The sequence below is a fragment of the Dermacentor andersoni genome, chromosome 4, assembly GCF_023375885.2.
Source record: "Dermacentor andersoni chromosome 4, qqDerAnde1_hic_scaffold, whole genome shotgun sequence".
In the NCBI taxonomy this organism is placed as follows: Eukaryota; Metazoa; Arthropoda; class Arachnida; order Ixodida; family Ixodidae; genus Dermacentor; species Dermacentor andersoni.
The window spans coordinates 9,053,081-9,077,521 of NC_092817.1; the positions used below are offsets into that span (position 1 = coordinate 9,053,081).

Below are 24,441 nucleotides of genomic sequence, written 5' to 3' on the forward strand. Positions count from 1 at the left end.
GTCGAGCGTCATACTTATTTGGTTCTTGCAAGACATCGTGATGAACAAGAAGGAAATTTCTTGCATATTAATGACTCTCGTGGACTTGGAGAAATCGCCGGAGTTGTCCTCTAACGCCGGACGTTCTCCGGATTTTCCGCCTCATGAGGCATATAAAGCGTCCGCCTTAAAAACGTGATCGCGTTAAAGAAGACACGTTTACCGGCCTCCAATGACGACGAGACAACTGCAGTGCTTTCATAACTCACCATCGTAGGACACGTGACAACCGCGAACGCGCTGTGGCCTGTTGTCGCCCGAGCTGTTCCCGCAGACAGCGCTCGCACTATCGGCATCGTAATTAGAGAAACATGGCGGCCACCGCCAAGCACAGGAAACGCTGGTTTTTGGCATATTGTTGTTACCGTGCGTGAGCCGGGGTGTTAGGCGCCGCAAGGCACGTCGCCCCCCTCCCCCCCCCCCCCACACACACACAACCCCAAACCACCTGGACTCTTCAGCGGTCACATCTGCTCTTCTGCACTTCGAGGGTCCGTCCCTTCTTGCCGGTCGAGTGCACGATTCACACGCATGCTCGGTTCAACATTTGCACAGTCCACGCTCCTTTGCTGGAAGTGTCCGTCATTCAAATGTGGCAACCGTGGGGGGATCGGAGGACGTGCACGTGTGCATTATCCACAGAAATAAAAAGGGCAACGGCGAGCTGACTGCGACTTGGCATTGTTGTAATTTCATTATTTTGTTTGTTTTAATGCATTGCCGCTCTTGCGCGATGAGACATGCCGCATCCCGCCCACTTGAGCTGTTTATTTCTTCATATTTTTTTGCGTTAAAAGAGGGCTGCGTAATACCACGGGACTCCTTATATAAAATACAGCTTAAACAAAGATATAGAAGGATACCCAGACGATGCGTGCCCCTCGTGCGTGGTCACGGCGACACTCGCACACGTGCTCTGGGAGTGCAGAAACGCTCCGCCCGACTCTACCTCCGACAAGTGGGAGAAGACGATACGAAGCCCGCTTTTCTCTTTTCCCTCAGTGAAGTTTACAATAAGCGTTGTGTAATTTATTATAGGCGTATCTTTCTACAGGCGCATAGACCCGTAAACATATTTTCTTTTCCTAGGAGCTGAAGGTGCAGTACTAGCTTACAGGAGGATCACGTTGCTCGCGCTGTGCTCTCTCTTCTTTTTGTCATCCAGGAGGTGATGAAACGCCTGGTGAATCGTTACATTCATCGAGCCAAGAAGCAGCTTCGCCAAGATGGCGTCAACGAAGACGACTTGCTCGAGATCAAGCAGGATATCTCCAGTCTCAGGTAGGGCGTCAAAAGCAAAGCAGCCAGAACTTTACTTATCAACCCTCCTGGAAGAGAATGGAAAGTGCCCGAAACAACCTTTGAAACTAGGAGCAAGTCGAAAACGCCTATCGAAGTATACTTCCGTGGTATGCTGCTGCCACCAGTAAGACTTTGAGCTCACCCGATATGACTCGAAAAATGGCACGCAGTTAGCGCTACAAGTAACACGCGTAAACAGAAGGATATACAGCTAAATAAAACTTGCTGCTGGGCTAGTTGATTCATGCTGCTTAAGAAAGGATACTGCGCAGAACAGACTCCCCGTCATCTTCGTCTGTTTTGCTCAGTATCTTTTTGGAAACCAGAAGAACGGAAACTTTTGCCTATAGTTTTACACAACGCTTTCTAATAAAAATCGTCAGCCATCCCAAATTCTAGTGTTACTGGCGTGTAAACCTTTCTCCGCGTGGGCTAGAAGAGTAGTGCATTCACGTTTTTCGAAACTGGACTAGCACAATTTCTGTTTGCAAAGTTATGCAGTTGAACATCCAGCATAGTAGTCAGTATAGGCTATGTCCTCAGCGCAGTAGCATCCATGTGCAGTCGCTCCCACGCCGCCGTCTTCGGATCAGCGTAGACTTAACGAGATTAAACAGCGCCGGCGAGATCACTCTACATTATGCAGGCACACTGTCCTTGTACTAAAGCAGTTCTCAAGCCACCAAGATCGGACACTGCAGCGGCCCACTTGTCCCAGAAATTGGCAGCACAATGCAACCAAGAAGTGAATGTGCTGTGGTATATAACCTTCGGAATGCAGGAGGTTTGGTATCCGCGAGGCGCAGCACCAAACTGGGCCACTGCCACGGGGCGTGCACGCGGGTTCTCACGGCAGAGATTGGAGCAACGCCGACGACGACCCGCTGAAGCGGCGCTCCGCACACCCCTGCTGTAAGACGCGCTCAGAGGTTCTTTGAAAGAGCACCGCAAGCTGCACTCGGGCCCCGGCGTACAGATGCGGAGCACACCCAAATTGTCCTTCTAGAGAATATATTGGACAGAACTTTTTGCTCGGAGTCTTAATTACGTGGCTGTGACGCGTGTCGCCTCGGCTTGCTCGATTTCGGATGCGGCTCCTTTCGTGCGCGCAGGTTCGAACTCCGCGAAGACCGCAAGCGCGAGGCTGCGCACAACGTGCGGCAGCTGGACACGCTCCGGCGCGACATCTTCAAGGGCGTGCCGCCAGGCCCTGCCCGGCCCGAGGTGGGCGCCGCGCAGCCACCGGCGCACGGCTCGCTCCAGCAGCCGGCAGCGCCTTCGCCCTACTACGGGCTGCTGTCGCCCGAAGAGGTGGAGCAGCTTCGCGTGCAGGTGGGCACGCATCGCGGCACGCCTGGGCATCGCGCATGCGCGAGGGAAAGCTCCCGAGCTGCTGTTCGCGTTTCATACCCTTGCCTAGTGCTCAAGTATGTCCGTATTGATTGATTGATTGATTGATTGATTGATTGATTGATTGATTGATTGATTGATTGATTGTACTGTCTCGTAGCGACGCCTGAGCCCCTCATGGGGCTAATACTCTGGGGGGGGGAGGGGGAGCGCGGATTTATTTGATTACCTCTTTCTTTTTTTTTGCGGGCACCGAAATCTAATTACATGGTCCCTTTTAAGTGCCACTGCTGTTTGGATGCAGCGCCCACCGCCAGGGCTAAAGCTTGCAACTTCGTGCTGAGCAGCAGAACGTCATAATCACGAAATTACCGTGTCGGCGGCTATAGTGACGGTCAGACGATTTAGTGCTCGTTAGCACCGAAATGTAACGTTGACCATACAGAAATTAATATTCTCCACACATCCTCCACCTTTGTGCAATTATGTCGGTTGAGCTGACTTCAGTGCATCTTCTCTTGGTGCGTTGCTTCATGCTCTAGGTTTAGAAGGAGCAGCTGCCGAGTAAACTTGTTTCCTTTCTATTTTTTTCTGGCTTGAGGTCGTGTATATAGCATACATTGTTTCCTATGTCACTGAAGTATTGCAGCTTATGTTACCCTGTAGACTTGTGTAAGGGCCGCACTATTTCACTATTTTAACACGGTGCGGCCCTTACACGAGACCGATCCAAACAAGGGCCGCTGCTAGATGGCTACACCTACTGGATGGGTTGATTGATTGATTGATTGATTGATTGATTGATTGATTGATTGATTGATTGATTGATTGATTGATTGATTGATTGATTGATTGATTGATTGATTGATTGATGGATGGATGGATGGATGGATGGATGGATGGATGGATGGATGGATGGATGGATGGATGGATGGATGGATGGATGGATGTATGTATGTATGTATGTATGTATGTATGTATGTTATGAGCGTCCCCTTTGGAACGGGGCGGTGGGTTGCGCCACCAAGCTCTTGCTATATACTATATGCCACTGCTAACGCCATCTAGTTGCGGCACGCGGAAGTACGCAGCGAGTGAAAATTCGCCCATGCGCGCGCGGCATCGGGGCACCGAACGCGATTGCTTCTCCGTTGGAAACGTTTTTTTCTTTTAGAGCGCAGCTCTTTGGCGTCCGTTCCTGGGTTTCGCGTCGTCGTCGGCGTTGTCGTCGGCCTCGTAACCAGCTCCGCCCCCCTTTCATCCCCCCAGCGCTAGCAGCGACCGACTGATACCGCTGCATGCCGCTGACGCCGCTAGAGAGTCAAGATAACGTGACTGCATAGAACACCGTCGCCGCCATGCAGAAAGAGGAGGAAAGGGTCCCCCCCCCCTGTTCTTGTGTGGCGGATAGGGTGCTCTTCAGTTGCCGACGCGCCGGTTATTTCACGTAGGCCCCGGCACGTCGACGAATAAGTGACCACCTTCCCACGGCTAGACCTGGTTCTTAGCGCTGCGGAAGCGAGGGTATCATATTGTTTGTGTCGGCATCGGCGGCGTTGTCCCTGAAACCAACTCCGCAGCTGGGGTTGACTCACTATCGGCGTCAGCGGCATCAGTCAGTCGCTGCTATCTCTTCCCTCCTCCCTTTATCGTGTTGTCCGCTTGCTGCGCGCGCTTCTGCCCCCATCGTTTGCCGCTGGGTGTACACGCCGCCCCCCTCCCCCCTCTTCCTGCGAGTCTCCGGTTGTCAAAGCGCCGGCTCGAACTTAATTCCTTTCTTCGCTCCTCCTCCAATGCAACCCCTGTGCGGTGGCAATCAGAGAGCCAGATCGGTGGCGGCGGATCTGTATATGTGCACCGCCCGAGCCGAAATTGCCGCTGCCGTTCGCCCTGTGCGGTGGCAATCAGAGAGCCAGATCGGTGGCGGCGGATCTGTATATGTGCACCGCCCGAGCCGAAATTGCCGCTGCCGTTCGCCACTGCGAAATTATCTGCCAGTTCTTTCTGAGCCATGAGCGAGACGACCGATGGAAGTCCTCCGTCTGCTGCTGCTGCTGCTGCTGCTAAACGAGCTGCCAGAGCAGAGGCCCAGCGCCGTCGCCGTCAGAATCCAGAGGTGCGTGCCGCCGAAGCAGAAGCTTACCGTCGCCGCCGTCGAGATGATCCAGGAGTACGCGTCGCCGAAGCAGAGGCTAAGCGCCGCAACTTCCTGCAACTCGCATTAACCGTCCATCGATCCACACCGATGTTAGTAGTGGGGGACTTTAATGTTGACATAAAGACAAACAGCAATTTCCTAACACTTATGCGGGAGAACATCCCGTTCCTCTCGCTCGTAACGCGTCCCACGGCTGTGACAACCTCGCGAGGCACTTGTATAGATCTCGTCTTTGAGAATCAAGCATTGGTGTACCAAGTCGAACATATATCAGTCTATTTCTCCGACCACAAAGCTTCCTTCATGACTGTCAAGAACTGTTAGTGGAGTCTTTGTTAAAGGAATACGTGTGAAAAATAAAAAAAAAATTCTGTGATAGCGCATACATGTGTTGCTCGATTTCTTTGCCTCAATCTATCGAAAAGGTGAAACAGCTTATTTGCTGCGCTCAAATTTCGCATTAGGAAGTAACGTAATCGTCGGTAATTTTTTTTTTCCAAACTTCGGGCTGCCAAGTTGGGGGTGCGGCCCTTACACGAGTTTATACCGTAATCGTTCTTTAGTGTAGTAACGTAACAGAATAAAAAAACGAAGGGACGTAAATAAGATGAAAAGGTATGTGGTTTTGGATTTGCGAAAAGGAAAGACGAGCGAATGGCTGTCAAACATTGTGAGCAAAGGAGTTGTTGAGGCAGCGTCACGCCACAGCAACGACAGTTGCGTTAGAGAGAGAAAGAGCATAAACTTTATTTGTTCCAGAGGTAGGGTTCCGCAGAGCTCCTGCGGATGGGTCCTCAGTCCAGGACACCCGCGGCTGTAGCTCGTGCAGCACCAGCAGGTGTTGACGACGTGAATAGCGCGGTACCATCATCTCGTGCAGGTTATCGCGGGCGTGCGAGAGGAGCTTGGACGCCTGGCACGAGAGCTGCACGTGCAGCACTGCCACCGGGCCGTGCCAGCATTCCCGGCCAGGGCGCCCTCGTTGCCACCCGACCTCTACCAGACTCACCTGTTCACGCAGTTATGAGGCCCGTACAGCGCCGCTCTCTGGAACCACGACCGAAATTCGTTTCAACAGCAACGCCCTACGCTTGTATATGGGCCTGCGACGTCGCTGGCTTTATTCTACTGCATGGGAAGCCACCTTGCGACGTCCCGACTTCAGAAAGTCTTCCGAGCGCTTCCGGGACTCGCCGAGCAACTGTCTTCAGTCGACGCCGGGGTCGAAACACATAGCGGGCCACACACCGCAAGCTTGGCAGTTCGTGCCAGCACTCGATTGTCCGCGGACCCCTATATTATAGCACCGTCAACAACCTTTTATGAACCGCGGCTTTGCGTACAGTACGTGATGTGTGATAATTTTTTTTTTACTTGCTTGCGTACGTTGGTCAGGAAGAAACGCGACGCCACTGAAAACATAAAGAAGGTAGTGATCACAGCTGCTGACCTCTGGCAACGTCCACTCGCTTGCCTAAAGCCTCAACAACCTCTTAAGTATGATGGCCGGCTATCCGTACCTTTAAACGTGACACTGCATTACTGTATTGGTGCATAAATGAAAGGAGATTTTTTATCCACGCGAAACCTCATACGAAGTACGTTGCTAAATTTAGTGTTTGAGATTACATTCCAATGGGGTGGAAACGAGCTTGTCGATGGTTCACGACTGCGGCTACAGCGTAAGGGGCACGAACAACGAACACAGCGCTGTATGTGTCTATACTCTTGTCTGTCTCGTCTTCCTTTCGCTGCACCTACCGTCGAGACAAGATTGCTTATGCATACGAACTGTTGGCCGTTCATGCTTCCCACAGCTATTTGTAGAACTATAGTGTGTGGCGCTCCATGCAGATATCATGCTGAATCAGAATACTCCGGTCTCGAGAAGGCAGCACTGCTTCCAGACCGTGATATGGCCTTCCGTGGTGTACGCAAGGAAGTAAAACTTAAGCAGCAGGCAACGTTGGTGTCTGAGATCGATATTTTTTAGAGTTGTCGCTGCATTTCTTGAGGATACAGGACCTGTAGAGATCCGTCTTTGGAGACGCGCGTGCTTTCGCCCGCGCCTGTGCCGCACGACTCCTTTCGCTCCTCCTTGTGTATCTTTCGCAGTCTTGTGTTGCCGCAGATTTTGTGCGCCACAGCGAAGCCGCTGCGAAACGTCTTCGAGGAGCGGCGCAGCAGGCGTTGTTCACCTGACTCCAGTACAAGACGGTGCCCTCCTCTCCCCCAGCCGCCCTTCCCGCGCATGCCAGCTCCTTCAGCTGCGTCTTCTCTACCGATCAGCTGACTTCGCTCAACTGAGAACGGCGTCACTGCTGCTGACAGAGCGCGCGGCGTGCAGCGTAGATTATGGTCACTCGTTTGTGGATTTGCCAGGACAGGTCCTAAATTGATGCCACTGTTTATTGCGCGCTTAAGGCGCAGCATGGTGTATACTCCAAACATCGCTCTTCGCTGTTGTGACGTCTGGATAATGAAGTAACGTAAAGGTGAGCTTTGTTTAGAAAGGCATTGAGCGTTGAGCTTAGGGACTTCATTGTACCCGGAAATCTCAATTATTGGCGGAGCTTGGGGTAGCGTCCGTATAGTTACTGCACACTGTGTAAATAACTAATACAGTAGTATTTCTTTATGGCATCGAATGCTCTTGGGTGGCTAAACTTGTTTTTGCCATAGATGCAGTGGGCGGGACAGCAACTGCACTTAACTCAACTTAACTGAACTTAACGCGACGCAGAGAACTGTTGATACTCAGCCATTCCCCGTGCGTTTCGCACACATTGTGCACTACACAGTGTCCTCACGCATGTCCTGTGTGTAGGCTTCCTCATCATAGCAACTGTGCTGCAACACCCGGAGCTGCATAAACTTATATATTTTGACACATGGGATATCTAAAATACATGTAGCGTCTCAGTAGATTAAAACTGCGTGTATGTGACAGAGCGCAGCATTAACAAGAATTTCAGCCATTTAATAGGAATCAGTGCTTATATACACATTCAATTTAGTGACCTTTAGTTAACAGTACTTCGTAGCGACCACGAAGCACATGCCGTCCAGGCTACGGACAGCTTATACGCCGAACGAGATTCAAAGCAAATACATTGTTACGTGCGTCGATAGATGGACGAGCCTCGAAGGCAAGTCTTGATTCGGTGTGGCCGTTTGTGACTCCGCGATGGCGGCGAACCCGCGACAGTCGATAACAATCTGCCCCTATATACAGGGCGTCATCACGGACACTCGATAATATGCTGCATGTATTCTGTATAGTGTGTCACAGCTAACGTTAGCCAAGTTGTTTAAGGAAATAAAAGATTGAAAAAGCATTGTGCAAGACACCATTTCAAGACCCACAGCGTTCTGTTGTCAGACCTTTGAACACTGTGGGTCGTATAATTTTATCTTGGCGCGTGTTCTTTAAATATTTTTTTTTGTTCAACCGCTTAGGCTGACGTGAGCTTGGACACAAGGTATATGTGTGCTAAGAATACACCCATCGTAATAAACTCCTTCACGCGTATATATCTAATATAATAGTGGAAGAAAAATTAAAACGAATGTATCGCAAGCAAAAATAGCTCAATGCATGCAGTATCATGCCATTCGTGCCGGCTTTTACCTTTAGAACAAATACAAAACACGTTTGGGCTCGTGCAAAAACTAGAGAGTGAGTCTGTTTCCTTGTGACGGATGTGACCCCAGTCAGTTAGTGGGGGGGGCATCAAGCCTGAGGCTCAGTGTGCCATTGTCGTGTCATCACTTCCGAGGCCGCGTGCTTCGCTCTAGGGACGCCGTGCACCGACGGGTCAGCACTAAAGGCGCGGAGCTGCACGGGGTGCGCGCGAGTGCGGCCAGCTGATCACGTTTAACTTTCCCGGAATTTAAAAAAAACACGCCTGTGGCAGATAGCATGATTCTTGAGCTGGATTATTCAAACAGAAGGACATTACTAGCACGAGAAATCGAAGCACATGTTCAACTAATTAACAAAACATTCACAGATTACCTTCTTAGTTTACTTTGCAGCACATCTTACAATTTACGGATTGTAACTGATGAGTTTGCAAGACGTATCCACTTGAAATTAACCACTAGGTTGACACCAGTTTCGTGATATAATTTCCCAAGGTGTGGGACGAAACACTTGGGCGTTCCAATTATTTCTGTGCTTCAATGCATAAAAGAGCGTTTTGTTAAAAAGTAAGTGGAACAACAGTGCATTTTTACAGTGAGTTTGATGGCGCATGTTTCTGAACTGATGTCGTTCTGGAAATTAATTCCAAGTGGATACGCCTTGCAAGCCCACCGGCTACAATTCGTCAATATTGTCAATATGTGTTGTAACGTAATCAATTAAGAAGTTATATAGTGATTTTTTAATTAGTGAAACGTGTTCTGATTTCTCGTTCCAGTATTGTTCGCCTTGCTGAATAACCCAGATAAAGGACAAGAAATAAGTTATCTGCAACAGGCGGTATTTAAAAATTCCGGAAAACTTAAAAATGGTCACCCCGTATAACCGTATAGCAGCAGACGTCTGTGGAAGAGTACCAACTATAAAAAACTGGCGGCGTTCATTTTCAACCTGCTTTTATTCAATCACGATGAATATTTGCAAGCGCATTTAATCATGTTAGGACAAAAAAAATCAGCACACTCGACGAAATTCAGTTCACAGTTTATAAAGCTAGTGAAAATTGAATTTCGTAGCATTAACGTGTGTACATGCAGCAGGTCATTAAATCTAGTCTAAAATATTTTGTTGTCGTTTCTTCACTTTATTACCTACGACGATATTACACGCAAATCTGTCCGATAAGGTTGTTTTTCCTCGCTGTTTTGTTATTCACGTTGACCGAAAATAAAACTGATTTTCCCATGCGACTGGTGTCTCCTGTACACAGAGCCTCGTACTGTGTACGTCTAGACGTCTATGTCTCTCAGTTTTCACCTTGTTCAGGAATTCGCAGGATATATCGGGAAAGTAACGAGGCTGATTCTAGAAAGTTAATTTAATGTAATTGCATGCACGAAATATTCTCTATACGAAGACATCCTCGTGCATACGTTTCCAATGATTCTGTCGGTCGTTGTAGTTGTAGCCTGGGGGCTCCATGGTTTTCAGAGCATTTGGTACACGCCAGGCAGGCGTCGTCCCCTATAGTGGTTCCCTGTCGATCAGGGTAAGTGCGCATGCTGCGGCGAAGTTGAGGCCCTTTGTGTCGTCAGAGAGTGCAGAGCTGAAGTGCTGCATTTCGACCGAACAGCGTTTTCGACTGGTTAAGCGACACACAGACCTCTTCGCTAGTGGCTCAGAGAAAACTCAGCTTCTTAGTCCGTAATTAGCCTTACGCATTCCACAAGCCTGCAGACTTTGCCCTCCAACCCTATGCTTAGCCGAAGAAAATAAGTCTCACTAGTTTCCGGACATGCATGTCATAGCCCGCTTATATCTGTATAGTATAGGCTTGAGGGAATAACTGATAAATCAAACCTCGATATAACGAAACTATGTTTAACAAATTTCGCGATGTAACGAAGTATTTTCATTTCTCGATCTTGGTTGCATTGAAAACCGTGTATTTATCTTTCGCGATTTAACGAAGTAACTTCGGGACACAGTTTCGATTTAACGAAGTTTTCAGCCATTTCCATCATGTACTTTGAGTCCTGGAAGGGAGAAACCACCCTCGACATTTTCCCCTCATGATATTTCTTGAGTTCAATAAACGTTTATCCAATCATCTATCCATCCTTGGAGCCTGTATGGCTAGTAAACCTAGCAAAAAACTATGTCGGCCGGCGCCAAAGTTATTTCGCGCGTCCTTCTGCACGATAATGTTGAGCGGCAAAACCGCTGTCACAGCGCGCGCACGCCGGGACGTGGTAGGCAGGCTGCGACATTTGTCGCGTTGGTAAACAACTCGGAGAAACGAGAGCTGACTGTTCCTTTTGCGCAAGAAGGACGGGGAGAGATTGAACGCGCGGTAACGGGATCAAGCACGTGCTGGGGGCGAGGGGGGCCAGGAACACGTGCCTGTCTGCCTTCGTCGCGCGCGTCCGTGCGCAGGCCATGCGCCGTATCGATCGTGGAAGTAATTTCTCCGTGACAAGCCGAAACGGGTGGTGCCTTCAGGCGCACTTTGTCGGTCCCGCGCGTCTAGTGTTGGCGGTCGCGTAGTCTCAAGTTTCCGAGACGGGGTAGTAAGCGCTCGCTCGCGTTGCGACTGCGAGTGAGATTTGGTAACGTTTGCTTGAGTGCACGTGACACCGATAATACTACGAACCTTACTTCGTGTAGTCCCTTAACTTTCTGGCGAAACTGACTTTCTTTGCTCAGGACTGATATCCACATTTTTTCACGCTTTTGTTTTTAACATGTGGGCGCCGGCTGCGGGCACTAAGCGCGACCAGCTATGGCGTCCAATATTTGCGGCGCCGCGCACACACGCAAATCTCGGACGCCGTGGGCCACGTGAATGCGTTGCTCTCTGCGCGATCTGCGCCGCGCGCGCTCATAACCGCGCTATTATGGCCCGACCTTCTAGCGATTTCTTTACATGTGCTTGCTAACAATATATCATCCACCCGGAATGCTCTGAAGATGTGTCAAGTTGTTTATAGTGCTGAAACTTTAAAACCTCGAATTAACGAAATTCGCGATTTAAACAAGTTTTTCGCTGCAAGTATAACTTCGTTATGTCGAGGTTCGACTGCATTTACGAATATTCGATCGAACATATAGCTATTCTATATTCGCTTCGGCTCGAATTTCAGTACTGGAAGTTTCCGAAGCGTTCGAGACCATCGAATATGCGCATTTCTTCGCGTACAACCCGCCTTACGCGCACAAACCGGACCTCCAATAACACCGACTCATTCCACAAAAGCGCGGCCAGCGCTGCCGTGAAACCACACGCTGAAGCGAAGTGCTCGCTGCCGTGAACCTCAAGGTGAAATTTGGCGCAGGTTAGGCCGGCCCCACAGCCAAGGTCGGCGCGGTGCTGAAACCTTCGCTGGAAGTTAATCGGTGATCGGAGCCGAGATCGAGCGAGGCGGCTGAACTGAGGGGCGAAAAAGCGCGCCACATTTGTCTGTGCGCTTACACAGCGGCAGGGCTCGTGCGTTGACGGAAGGCATCGAGCGGAATTCGCCCAGCACCGCATTAACTGCCATCGTTGGGCAGTTCACGTGATCGCGACGACGCACGACGGCGGAACGCGGAACGCTTACGCGGCATAAACCATCACGAAATTTTAAATGGAGTGAAGCACAGCAGCGAGCAAAAGCCCGTAAACAAACTTTCTGTATTGTAAACGTGCTGCGCAAGATGCAGAAAAAGAAAAGAAACGAGATGACAGTGCAGAGCGCAGGCTACCAAATTTATTTCATGAAATGATAGAAAGCCTTTACATAGGCAACCTAATCGCATGCGCCACCTGGATGCGCAAGACGTAGACAAATTGCCACCACTAAGACGGAGTGTGCACGCTATCTTTCACTGGCAAAAAAAAAAACAAATGAAATCAGCAGCACAAAGCCCATCTTCAAGGCCTTTTTAAAGGAGGTTCACAGCAAAACCTAAAAAGATAGTGACAAGTAATAGTGACCACTGAGAACAGTTATCCTCTTTGCCTGTGCCTCCACTCTGCTGTCAGACTAAACGCCACGCGCAACAGTCGCGTCACATTAGCTTGGCGCCGACCGTCACCCTCTTGAATGCGTAATCATGCGAACGACAATTAAAAAATTGGACTCTGACATCTCGGAGCACAGACACGCTAGAAGAATTCTTCCAGCTGATACTGTGTAGAAACACGACTGCCTCTAACTTTTCTATACAAACATAACCACTTACTGCAGTGAACAAAAAGTTAATTATTCAATTTAGTTAATTGAACTGCTGACAGCGATAATTATCATCTCGTGCCTCCGTGCCATCTCTTGCCTATATATATATATATATATATATAATGAAGAAAAAAGAGTACGACATACGTTGAATAAGCACAGTATATTGCACTGACGTTCCAGCTGGTGGACCAGTCTTTGTCAAAGTAACATGTCCATGCCTTTGGTCTTCCTTATAAACTCGCGATACATCAGATAAAATTGTGCGCGATAATAACAACAAGAAAAACAACATAATTAAATATAGCGATACCACTGGCGATAGCGATACCACACACGTGTCGCACAGTGCAGAATTGAATCGTTCGTTTACTCAATATTACAATGTAAACCACTTGAAATCAACAAAAAAATAAAAAGATAATACAATAAAAAGAAACATGGAGATAATAAGGCACCGCGAGATACTACATTCAGGGTGCAGGTCAATCGCACTGCTCAGTCGTCGTCATAGCGAGCAGGATGAATGATCAGGGCTTTTATTGGCACGCGTACGGTGGTGTCGCATGCAGACTATGGACATTATGTGACACAGAATTGAGGCAACAGCGAAAAAAAGAATAATAGAGGGTTCTTGAAAGAAAGCTGAAAGAAAGACGCAGCTTTCTTTCAAGAACCCTCTATATTTTTTTTATAACTGTATAACTATATATAACTAAACTATATAATTTATTTGCCATGCTGCCAGTCTCAGTGCGGCCACGGCGGCCGCATCTCGATGGGGGCGAAATGTGAAAACACTTGTGTACTTAGATTTATGTCTACTTTGAAGAACCCCAGATGGTCCAAATTTCCGGAATCTCTCGCTACGGCGTGCCTAATAATCAGATCGTAGTTTTGGCACGTAAAACCGCATAATTCTTTTTTGTAGTTTTATAGAGGAAACAAACAGCTCGTGCTATATGGTTCAGTCAAAACCAAAAAGAAAGAAAAGCTACTTTAAATAATGAGAAAATCACCAATGACCATGTGAAATACAGTACTTTTGGTTGGTATAACACTAGTCAACAACAAATATAGTATTACTAAAATTTATATCAAGATAGCGAATAAATGACCCATGTAAAATTATAGAAGTTATACCGATAACAGCGCAGAAGTGACCACAGTTTGGGGCTTGTATTGCGGAAATTTTGTGCGGAGGAAACACAAGTATTACAGTGAAGATATGCGGGTCTGTTAAGTGGCGTCTTGTGTGTTTGGTGCCTCTGATAGGTTGATGAACGATGAAATATCTCTGAGTTGAGAAGATTTCATTCTTTGACCGCACGTGAGAAAAGTGATAACTTGAACGTGTCAATGTGAACACTGACTGGTTTAGTATAAATGGGTGTTCTTTTCGCGATAGACGAGATTTAGAAAAAGTGACGTACTTAGCTCGGTCAGTCTTAACGCCCTCTTACATTAGTTGGTAGATGAATTTTAATCGGGCTTGTCCGGCTCTAACAGAGAATCTTTTAAGGCCTGCATCAGCTAAGAGGTTTGTAGGGGAGTCATTGGGCCTGTACGTATTAAGGATGAACCGCACAGCTTTCCTTTGCACATTTTCTAGTTGCGATATTTCAGTTGATGTGTGTGGAAACCAGATGAGGTTAGCGTATTCTAAGACGGAGCGATCAAAAGTTGTATAGGCTAGTAGTCTGGTGTGCTTCGGTGCAAGGCGTAAACATCGTCCAGGAAAAAAAAATTGCGTAATGCGCCTGAGGTAATATAATCAATGTGTAAGTTCCATGAAAGGTTAGAAGTGAATATCAGACCTAGGTATTTGTGGTGATTTCCTTTATTCAGGCAAGTTCCACCGAGGGCAATATACCGAGCGCTTATGTTTTGTTCTAAAGGACATGCATACCTATTTAGCAGTGTTAATTGACATTTGCCATTCTTTGCACCAATTGGACACCAAGTCGTGGGTTATGGTTAATAATACGTGGTCTGCATAACTCACAATTCATTTATAAGTAACACATTAATCCGCGAAGAACTTAAAGTCACATTCAATGTTAGCAGTAATGCCGTTAATAAAGATTAAAGGTAGTAATGGGCCCAACAATGGACCCTTGAGGAACTCCGGAGATGACGGCTACAGACCTGGCAGGAGTGCTGTCAACTATAATATACTGTGTTCGATGCGATAAAAAGTTTCTGACCCATGCAGTTACCTGACCATACCCGGTCGTAGCCTCTAGTTTTGCAACTAATTTAACATGGCTTACACAATCAAATGCTTTACTTGAGTCGAGTAGGATCATTTCTGTCTGGCTTCGATTGTTTAGGTTCAGCCTAAGGTCATGCACCACTTCGCTTAGTTGTGTGGCTGTTGAGAGCCCACTTGTAAAGCCGTGTTGTTGAGGTATTAAGATATGTTCATGCTCGAGAAATATGGTGATGTGTTGTAAGATAATATGTCTTGTGGGGATGCGCGACCCTCACGCATCCCCTGATATGTTGTTTTCCCGCACGGCTCGCGTGGCCTGGCGCCCGCGGCGGTCGGAGTGGTTGAGGCGCAGTACGAGAGATGGCGCGAGTGTTGCGCTGCTAACGCCGCCAACAGGCGGGATTACTTGGGCGCCGAAAGAGAAGGCGCTTCCTCTTGAGCTGCGGGCCAGCGAGCGCGGCGGACGTCCCGCGCATGCGCCGATCCATGCTTCTGCGAGACCGTCTCGCGTGGCCGCCTTCGAACGCGCCACCGTTCGCGTGACCGTACGCGCGAACGACCAGGCGTTGGGATCCAGCATGGGGCGAACATATTCGCTCGCTATCCGGTCGCGGTGAGTCGGACTTCTAGATTTGTCGCGCGCCCATCGGCATGTTTTGTGGATCGCAACTCGGCTAGCAGGCATTGATCTATGAAAGGTGCAATAAATGCCCTTGTGATTGTTTGCACTACTGTGTTGTCGTTCCTTTGTCCGAAGAGCACGGGAGAAGACCCCACAGTCTAAGTGAGATTGGCCTATAATTAGAAAGTTCCTTGATGCCACCAGATTTATGTATAGGAATCACCTTCGTTTTTTTTTCATTCATGGGGTAGTTCTGCGGACGTGAGTAATTTGCGGTATGTAATAGTAAGGTATTGGGTACACCATTCTGCATACGCTTTTAAAAATTGGCGCGGGACATTATTTGGTCCATTAGCTATGTTGATGTCGAGATTAAGCAATAGATTAAGAACGCCGGCATAAGTTATGTTTAATGAATCGATGAATCTAGTAGGACAAGATAGGGTGGGAAGAAGGCCATTATCTATAGTGAAAACTAAAAAAAAAAATTTGATGCGTTCGCTCGAGTCGTTTTTTTCTTCTAGAGACCGTTGAGGTGACACATCTGAATACGGGCGAATGTATTCTCAAAACCTGTGTGAATTGTTGGTAATAAAGTCCGGGAATGTTGGGCTGAAGTAGTGATGCTTTGGATGCTTTAACTTTGCTCTGAAGTGAGTGAGAGCGGAGGTCAGTTCATGTTTTAGCGATAGATTCGAGCCTTCTTTTGTCTTTTTACTTTACGCTTTGCTTGAAGGACCTCGTGCGATATACATGGGTTTTTCTTTTATGATTTGCAACGTTTCATTGGGATAAACTTTGTTGTGCAGTGTAGTAGAGATTGACTTAAGTTGATAGCCATTGAGTGTTGACGTCACAACACGTTTCCGAAGCTGCTTGGAGAAAAACATAAAACTCGTGCGCTAGGTAAGTAAGAATGCTGTCATGATCTGCTTTGCCAAAATCAAGGACATCACTCTCCAGGTTTAGTTTCGTTATGTTGCCTTCTCGAGAGAGCTTACATTTGGGTATTTCGGGGTCCGATATACAACCCACAATAGCCATCTCAAATGCGTGGTCACTTAGGAGATCACGTATGCTATTGGTAGAGCCCTGTGAATGCGTTGGCTGGCCGACTACCTGGTGAAGGCTAAGATTTAGCATTAGATGCGTAAGTGCATCAGTTGTGGCTGAACTGTGGTGCATGGTAATCGAATTCAGGTCTGGTAGCATGAAGTCCCCCATGATCGAGGATCACTTTGTTGGTACGAACGTGGCGCTGCATAAGCTCCTGCAAGGCGAGTACGCCTTCGGATCCACTCCACAATAGGGCTTCGATAAACGCAAATATGCCAGTGTCGTTTTACAACCTCCGCATTGGAGACTTCAGGGAGGGGAACATTCCATTCTTAAGAAGCAGGGTCACAGCGCCACCACGAGGCAGCCTATCTTTACGAATAAGAGAGTGAAGATATTTCATGGCTGAAGATATCTGGGGAGAGCTTGGTTTCAGTGATGGCCACTATGTCGGGATATTGCTTCCCTGCAGGAGTTCCAGTTTGTTCACTATGCTTCTCGCAATTATATTAAGCAATGTGAATGTCTCAAGTTTGTTTCACTTGCGGTAGATGGGCGATTTCTTTCTTTGTTTCTTTTTTTTTTTTTGTAGTGACACCCTGTTATCTTTTTCCTGATCCCAAACAAACACGCGATCATTAATATAGAGCTTATCATATGATAACGAGACCTTTCGTGTTATTCCCAATTTTGTTTTGCCCTATCCCAGAGTTCCTTTTTAGTCTCACCGCGTTTTGCGGCTCTAGTCCTCTCCAATAGACAAGTTAGAGCCTTTAAGCTTGTAGCCTTTTCGTAATATCTGGGTCGTTTGTGTAGTGTCGAGAAGACTGAATATGACTGGTCTGGTTCCATTCCGTGAATGTCTACCTAAACGATGGATCCGCTCAATACCAACGGGTTCCAGACCAAGAATGTTCTTAATTATGTTGTCATTGACAGCCGCTTCTAAGCTTTCGCTGCTTTCTCCCTCTGTTTCCGGCACACCATAAGCTAGTAGGTTGGCTCGTATGCTGCGATTTTCTAGTTCTTCAGCTCTCTCTTCTAGCCTTTGCAATGGCGCTTTCACGGCTATTATCTCAGTTTCAAAGAATGACACCTTTGCCTCGATTGGTGTTAACACGTCAAAGTTTTGATTATCTGAGCGAGGCGTTTCTCTTTAATATATTTAATATCAGCGGCTATATCCTTAAGTTGCTTGGCGACCTGGTTTATGTCACGTCCCGGGTTAGATTCTACATCACCGCACAACAATAGCAGTTCTCTCAAATACAATGTGACATGGATGCAAATCGATAGACGACCAATAAAATCAACGGAAAAACGAGTCCGTGGGGTCCGATATACAACCCACAATAGCCAATAGCAGGTGAGACGTGTCGTCTCACCTGCGCGACGAACACGAAGTGGTTGGATGCCACCATCGCAACTGCGCTGCTGTGTGTGTGTGTGTGTGTGGACAACTTTGCAATGGGATGAATGCGGTTTAAATAATCGAATGCTAACGCATTTCTCTCGCATTTACCGTTGAATCGCGAATGATTTTGTAATTATGAAGGTTATTCGTTATTTTTGTTAATTAGTCAATTATGCATTTCGATTTGTCGTGTGAGTAATGTTCGCGTCTTTGAGTAATCCAGCTCAATGACTAGAATTATGTTATGTGTCACAGAGGCTCTGTAAATACGCTGTATGGTCTAAAAAAGAACATTTTATATGTGCAAGGACTGTCAACAGATGAGTATCTACGGATACCTAGATAGAGAATAGCATAAGAGCTCTGCTATGTGTAAGACACACCTATCATAGGAAATTTAGATTTTTCTTTGCTTGCCGTAACTACAAGCTGTTAATGTTCTTTTTTTTGTGCATGTGTGTATGTCATTTTTTTTTGTCACCTCTTAGGTTCCACTAATCAGCGAGGTAGCCATATTCATGCAATTCATTCTACTTCGCTAAGCACGATTAAATGCATGGGCTTCACTCTGTGTGGATAATGGAGCTCATTCCCAATACAATTAACCATTTAAAAAGAAAATTAAATTTCCTAAACCTTATTCACAAATTTTAGAAACTTAAAAATGCAATGTACAAGGAAGCATTTCACGGTCAAAAACATCGTCTTAATGTACTGTTTGAGGAGGGTGTTTTCAAAATGTTTTAAAAGGCTTCTAAGCACAAGTGTTTATTCAACGTTTCCTAATACATGAAGGTGCCTAGGGGCTTTCAAGTCATTTCAAGAAGGTCTATAGGAATTTTGTGTTTCTTGTGTTTCATGGGATAAAGCATGCAATGTAACCCAGGACATTCGAATACTTTACAAAAGAGCCTATGCGAGAGTCTCATCGACTCTGCTGTAAAATATTGAAATGTTTTTGCCCAAATGACTCGTTTCTGGAGATTGCAGTACTCAAAACCATGGCTTTCGATATTGGCTTAATATCAAAGACCGTAGAGAAGTTATAGAACCTTTCTCTAAGGGAAATAAACTTCTAAAAAATGCCGCGATAATGGGAGGGATTCGCTACTAAGAGAGGAATTTTGTCAGTCACGTAATAAAATATCAGCTGAAATAATGCTCGCAAGAAAGCGTTGTCAAATTATCCAGTTTTCTGCTTGTCGGAGATAACACAGGAAAAACATGGAAACTAGTAAGCAGTATATCTGGTAGACCATCGAAATGGAAAGTAGATAAACTATTTAACGAGTCCTTTCCATCTGAAACTACTGCGGGTCCAGGTAACCATTTTAATTAATGTTTTGTGGAGTCATTCCGTGAACTTTGAAACGAAGTACTACCGAACTTGTCGCCCAATGCTTCTTCGTTCGTGTGTTCTGCATCCATGCAATGTATAACGGAAAACGAATTATGGCAGATAATACTTGCTATTCCAACTACATGGTGGCATTATCATTTCAATAGTCTTCAAAGCTTAATTGTTACATCACATTGTAAGTGAAACACAGAGCAGTGGAATAATACCTGACTTGAAGGTTAGTGTTGTCAGGCGACTATATAAATAAGGATCGAAAAAAGACTACAATAACTACAGGCCTCCTGCATAGCTCTCCTGCATAGCCTGCATCATGGAGAAAATCTTACAAAAGCCCATTATTACATTCTGCAATACGCATAACCTCCTGAATCAATAACAGTAGGGTTTTCGTAGCAGATTCAGTACGATAAGGTTTCTGGAAGATTTCAACGACCGCATTTGCACTTAAACTGACACAAATATAATTGAGATTGGGGTCTTTTTAGATTTTCGGAAAGCGTTCGACAAGACCGACCATCAGTTGTTCATTGAAAAGATAACAAATTCTGGTTTTAGGGGTCCATTCACAACTTTTTTACTAAATTATTTCTCCGGTCGAAACCAAACTCTTTCAACAAGGTACTCAATATACATTCTTGTGTGCCGCAAGGGTCAGTACAGGGCACGCTGCTATTCAATATTTACATCAACAGCCTTTATCTACTCCCTCTTCGTTCAAATGTATATACTATGCAGCCCTTGTTCTACCTTGTGCAACATATGATGAAGGTACCCATATAAGTATGCTCCAGAAGTTCAACATTCTTAAGGATAACTACAGCTATGTAAACAAATAAAAAACTAACGCGCTGTACTTTCATTGCCCATTAAAAAAAAAATCCCTGCACACCAAACAGTATTCCTGCATGACACGAGTTGCTCAACTTTTTCTTGGATTCTAGTGCAACCTTACATAATGTGAAGTACTTATAGGCTTAAATTTTGATGGTTCCCTTTCTTGCAGTGCTCGTATTGAAAAGGCTGCAAAGCATCTCCGAGTAGATTGAGCATATTGTTTGCACTGCGATCTGTTTGCGATACGTTCATAAAGAAAGGGTGCATAAAGGACTACGTGAATACGTCGGATTGACCATTTGTTACTACTGCTTCTCGTCGCAAGTTCGACGCTTTCACCAGTATTTTGCACAGGAATGTTCATTCGATAACATACGAAACACAGTATCATGGAGGTGACATTCAGGCGGTCGTGATGCAATCTGACATCATGTGCCCAAAAACGCAGTAAATTTTGAATATCGTGTGCAACATTTTTTTTTCTATAGCCCAATCACGAAGAGGAATGTAAAACAGCGGTCACTGCGACAAACAGAAATATTCATAGTACTCCGTCTGTTTCATCATCATCATCATAATCAGCCTAGTTAAGCCCACTGCAGGGCAAAAGCCTCTCCCATACTTCTCCAACTACCCCGGTCATGTACAAATTGTGGCCATGTCGTCCCTGCAAACTTCTTAATCTCATCCGCCCACCTAACTTTCTGCCGCCCCCTGCTACGCTTCACTTCCCTTGGAATCCAGTCCGTAAACCATCGGTTACCTTCCCTCCTCATTACATGTCCTGCCCATGCCTATTTATTTTTCTTGATTTCAACTAAGATGTCATTAACTCGCGTTCGTTTCCTCACCCAATCTGCTCTTTTCTTATCCCTTAACGTTACACCCATCATTCTTCTTTCCATAGCTCGTTGCGTCGTCCTCAATATAAGTAGAACCCTTTTCGTAAGCCTACAGGTTTCTGCCCCATACGTGGGTACTGGTAAGACACAGCTGTTATACACTTTTCTCTTGAGGGATAATGGCAACCTGCTGTTCATGATGTGAGAATGCCTGCCAAAACGCCAAACGCACCCCAGCCCATTCGTATCCTTCTGATTATTTCAGTCTCATGATCCGGATCCGCGGTCACTACCTGCCCTAAGTAGATGTATTCCTTTACCACTTCCAGTGCCTCGATACCTATCGTAAACTGCTGTTCTCTTCCGAGACTGTTAAGCATTACTTTAGTTTTCTGCAGATTGATTTTTAGACCCACCCTTCTGCTTTGCCTCTCTAGGTCAGTGAGCATACCTTGCAATTGGTCCTCTAAGTTACTAAGCAAGGCAATATCATCAGCGAATCTCAAGTTACTAAAGTATACTCCATTAACTCTTATCCCCAATTCTTCCTAATCCAGGTCTCTGAATGCCTCCTGTAAACACGCTATGAATAGCATTGGAGAGATCGTATCTCCCTACCTGACGCCTTTCTTTATTGTGATTTTATTGCTTTCTTTATGGAGAACTACGGTGGCTGTGGAGCCGCTATAGACACCTTTCAGTATTTTTACATACGGCTCGTCTACACCCTGATTCGGTAATGCCTCCATGACTGCTGAGGTTTCGACTGAATCAAACGCTTTCTCGTAATCAATGAAAGCTATATATAAGGGTTGGTTATATGCCGCACATTTCTCTATCACCTGATTGATAGTGTGAATATGGTCTGTTGTTGGGTAGCCTTTACGGAATCCTGCCTGGTCGTTTGGTTGACGGAAGTCTAAGGTGTTCCTGATTCTATTTGCAATTACCTTACTAAATACTTTGTAGGCAACGGACAGTAAGCTGATCGGTCTATAATTTTTCAACTCGTTGGCGTCCCCTTTCTTAGGAATTAGAATTATGTTAGCGTTCTTCCAAGATTCTGGTACGCTCGAATTCGTGAGGCATTGCGTGTACAGGATGGCCAGTTTTTCTAGAACAATCTGCCCACCATCCTTCAACAAATCTGCTGTTACCTGGTCCTCCCCAGCTGCCTTCCCCCTTTGCATAGCTCCCAAGGCTCTTTTTTACTTCTTTCGGCGTTACTTGTGGGATTTCAAATTCCTCTAGACTATTCTATCTTCCATTATCGTCGTGGGTGCCACTGATGCTGTATAAATCTCTATAGAACTCCTCAGCCACTTGAACGATCTCATCCATATTAGTAATGATATTGCCGGCTTTGTCTCTTAACGCATACATCTGATTCTTGCCTATTCCTAGTTTCTTCTTCACTGGTTTTAGGCTTCCTCCGTTCCTGAGAGCATGTTCAATTCTATCCATCTTATACTTCCTTATGTCAGCTGTCTTATGCTTGTTGATTAACTTGGAAAGTTCTGCCAGTTCTATGCTAGCTGAAGGGTTAGAGGCTTTCATACATTGGCGTTTCTTGATCAGATCTTTCGTCTCCTGCGATAGCTTACTGGCGTCCTGTCTAACGGAGTTATCACCGAATTTTATTGCACATTCCTTAATGATGCCCATAAGATTGTCCTTCATATCTTCAACACTAAGGTCCTCTTCCTGAGTTAAGGCCGAATACCTGTTCTGTAGCTTGATCCGGAATTCCTCTATTTTCCCCCTTACCGCTAACTCATTGATCGGCTTCTTATGTACCAGTTTCTTCCGTTCCCTCCTCAAGTCTAGGCTAATTCGAGCTCTTACCATCCTATGGTCACTGCAGCGCACCTTGCCGAGCACGTCCACATCTTGTATGATGCCAGGGTTAGCGCAGAGTATAAAGTCTATTTCATTTCTAGTCTCGCCATTCGGGCTCCTCCACGTCCACTTTCGTCTATCCCGCTTGCGGAAGAAGGTATTCATTATGCGCATATTATTCTGTTCTGCAAGCTCTACTAATAACGCTACCCTGCTATTCCTAGAGCCTATGCCATATTCCCCCACGGACTTGTCTCCAGCCTGCTTCTTGTCTACCCTGGCATTGAAGTCGCCCACCAGTATAGTGTATTTTGTTTTGACTTTACCCATCGCCGATTCCACGTCTTCATAGAAGCTTTCGACTTCCTGGTCATCGTGACTGGATCTAGGGGCGTAGACCTGTACGACCTTCAATTTGTACCTCTTATTAAGTTTCACAAGACCTGCCACCCTCTCGTTAATGCTATACAATTCCTGTATGTTACCAGCTATATCCTTATTAATCAGGAATCCGACTCCCAGTTTTCGTCTCTCCGCTAAGCCCCGGTAGCACAGGACGTGCCCGCTTTTTAGCACTGTATATGCTTCTTTCGTCCTCCTAACTTCACTGAGCCCTATTATATCCCATTTACAGCCCTCTAATTCCTCCAATAGCACTGCTAGACTCGCCTCACTAGATAACGTTCTAGTGTTAAACGTTGCGAGGTTCAGATTCCAATGGCGGCCTGTCCGGAGCCAGGTATTCTTAGCACTCTCTGCTGCGTTACAGATCTGACCGCCGCCGTGGTCAGTTGCTTCGCGGCTGCTGGGGACTGAGGGCCAGGGTTTGATTGTTGTATTCATATAGGAGGTTGTGGCCAAGTACTGCACCAGAATGGCCAATCCTGCTCTGGTGAGGGAGTTTGTTACCGGTTCTGGTCACCGGGATCAGGCCGCACTCCAGGCCTGTTTGTGCAATTTTATGCATTTTTTTTAATCCGGTGGAAAATTGCGCGGCACCGGGATTCAAAACACGGATCTCTTGCACGCGAGGCGGATGTTCTACCTCTACGCCACCGCTGCACCTATTCCTATCATAAAATGGTATACTTTATTTAATTATTACTAATAGCTTTTCTTTGACACCGTAGTGGCACTGTCAGCGCAAGACGCTGACATGTTGACACAATTTGGAGGAAGCGAACTAGCAAATGGTCAAGCAAATACTTGGGCAGCAGTGGGGGGACAGGTAAGGAATCATCCGTCAAGAAAAATGTTAAGGAGACAGAGAGGGGTATGTGGAAAACAGAGATGCAAACGAAATCAGCATTAGAGACATACAGGACGTTTAAGCAAGAAATAACCAAAGAAAATATTTACGATAAGTCTAAGGGAAGCTCATTGTTGTCTGAGGCCAGGACATGTGTACTGCGGACTAAAACGTACCGAGCCAGATACCAGGAGATACACTTGTTGTGCGGGGCGCGTGGAGAGGAGGAGGAAATGGCTGAACACCTGATACTTGCTTGCAAACAACTTCCCCCTGCAGTTGAATGTAACGGGGAACT

At 46.4% G+C, this 24,441-nt stretch overlaps 1 protein-coding gene across 1 annotated transcript in view; it reads left to right on the forward strand.

Moving 5' to 3' along the window:
- LOC126535936 (transient-receptor-potential-like protein) overlaps positions 1–9,742 on the forward strand; it is a 285,391-nt gene extending 275,649 nt beyond the window's left edge. The window contains exons 11-13 of the mRNA XM_050182797.3: positions 1,205–1,320; positions 2,454–2,673; positions 5,730–9,742. Of these exons, the coding sequence (XP_050038754.2) occupies positions 1,205–1,320; positions 2,454–2,673; positions 5,730–5,876 (483 nt within the window). The 3' untranslated portion in view covers positions 5,877–9,742. The remainder of the gene's footprint in view (positions 1–1,204; positions 1,321–2,453; positions 2,674–5,729) is intronic.
- The last annotated feature ends 14,699 nt before the right edge of the window (positions 9,743–24,441 follow it).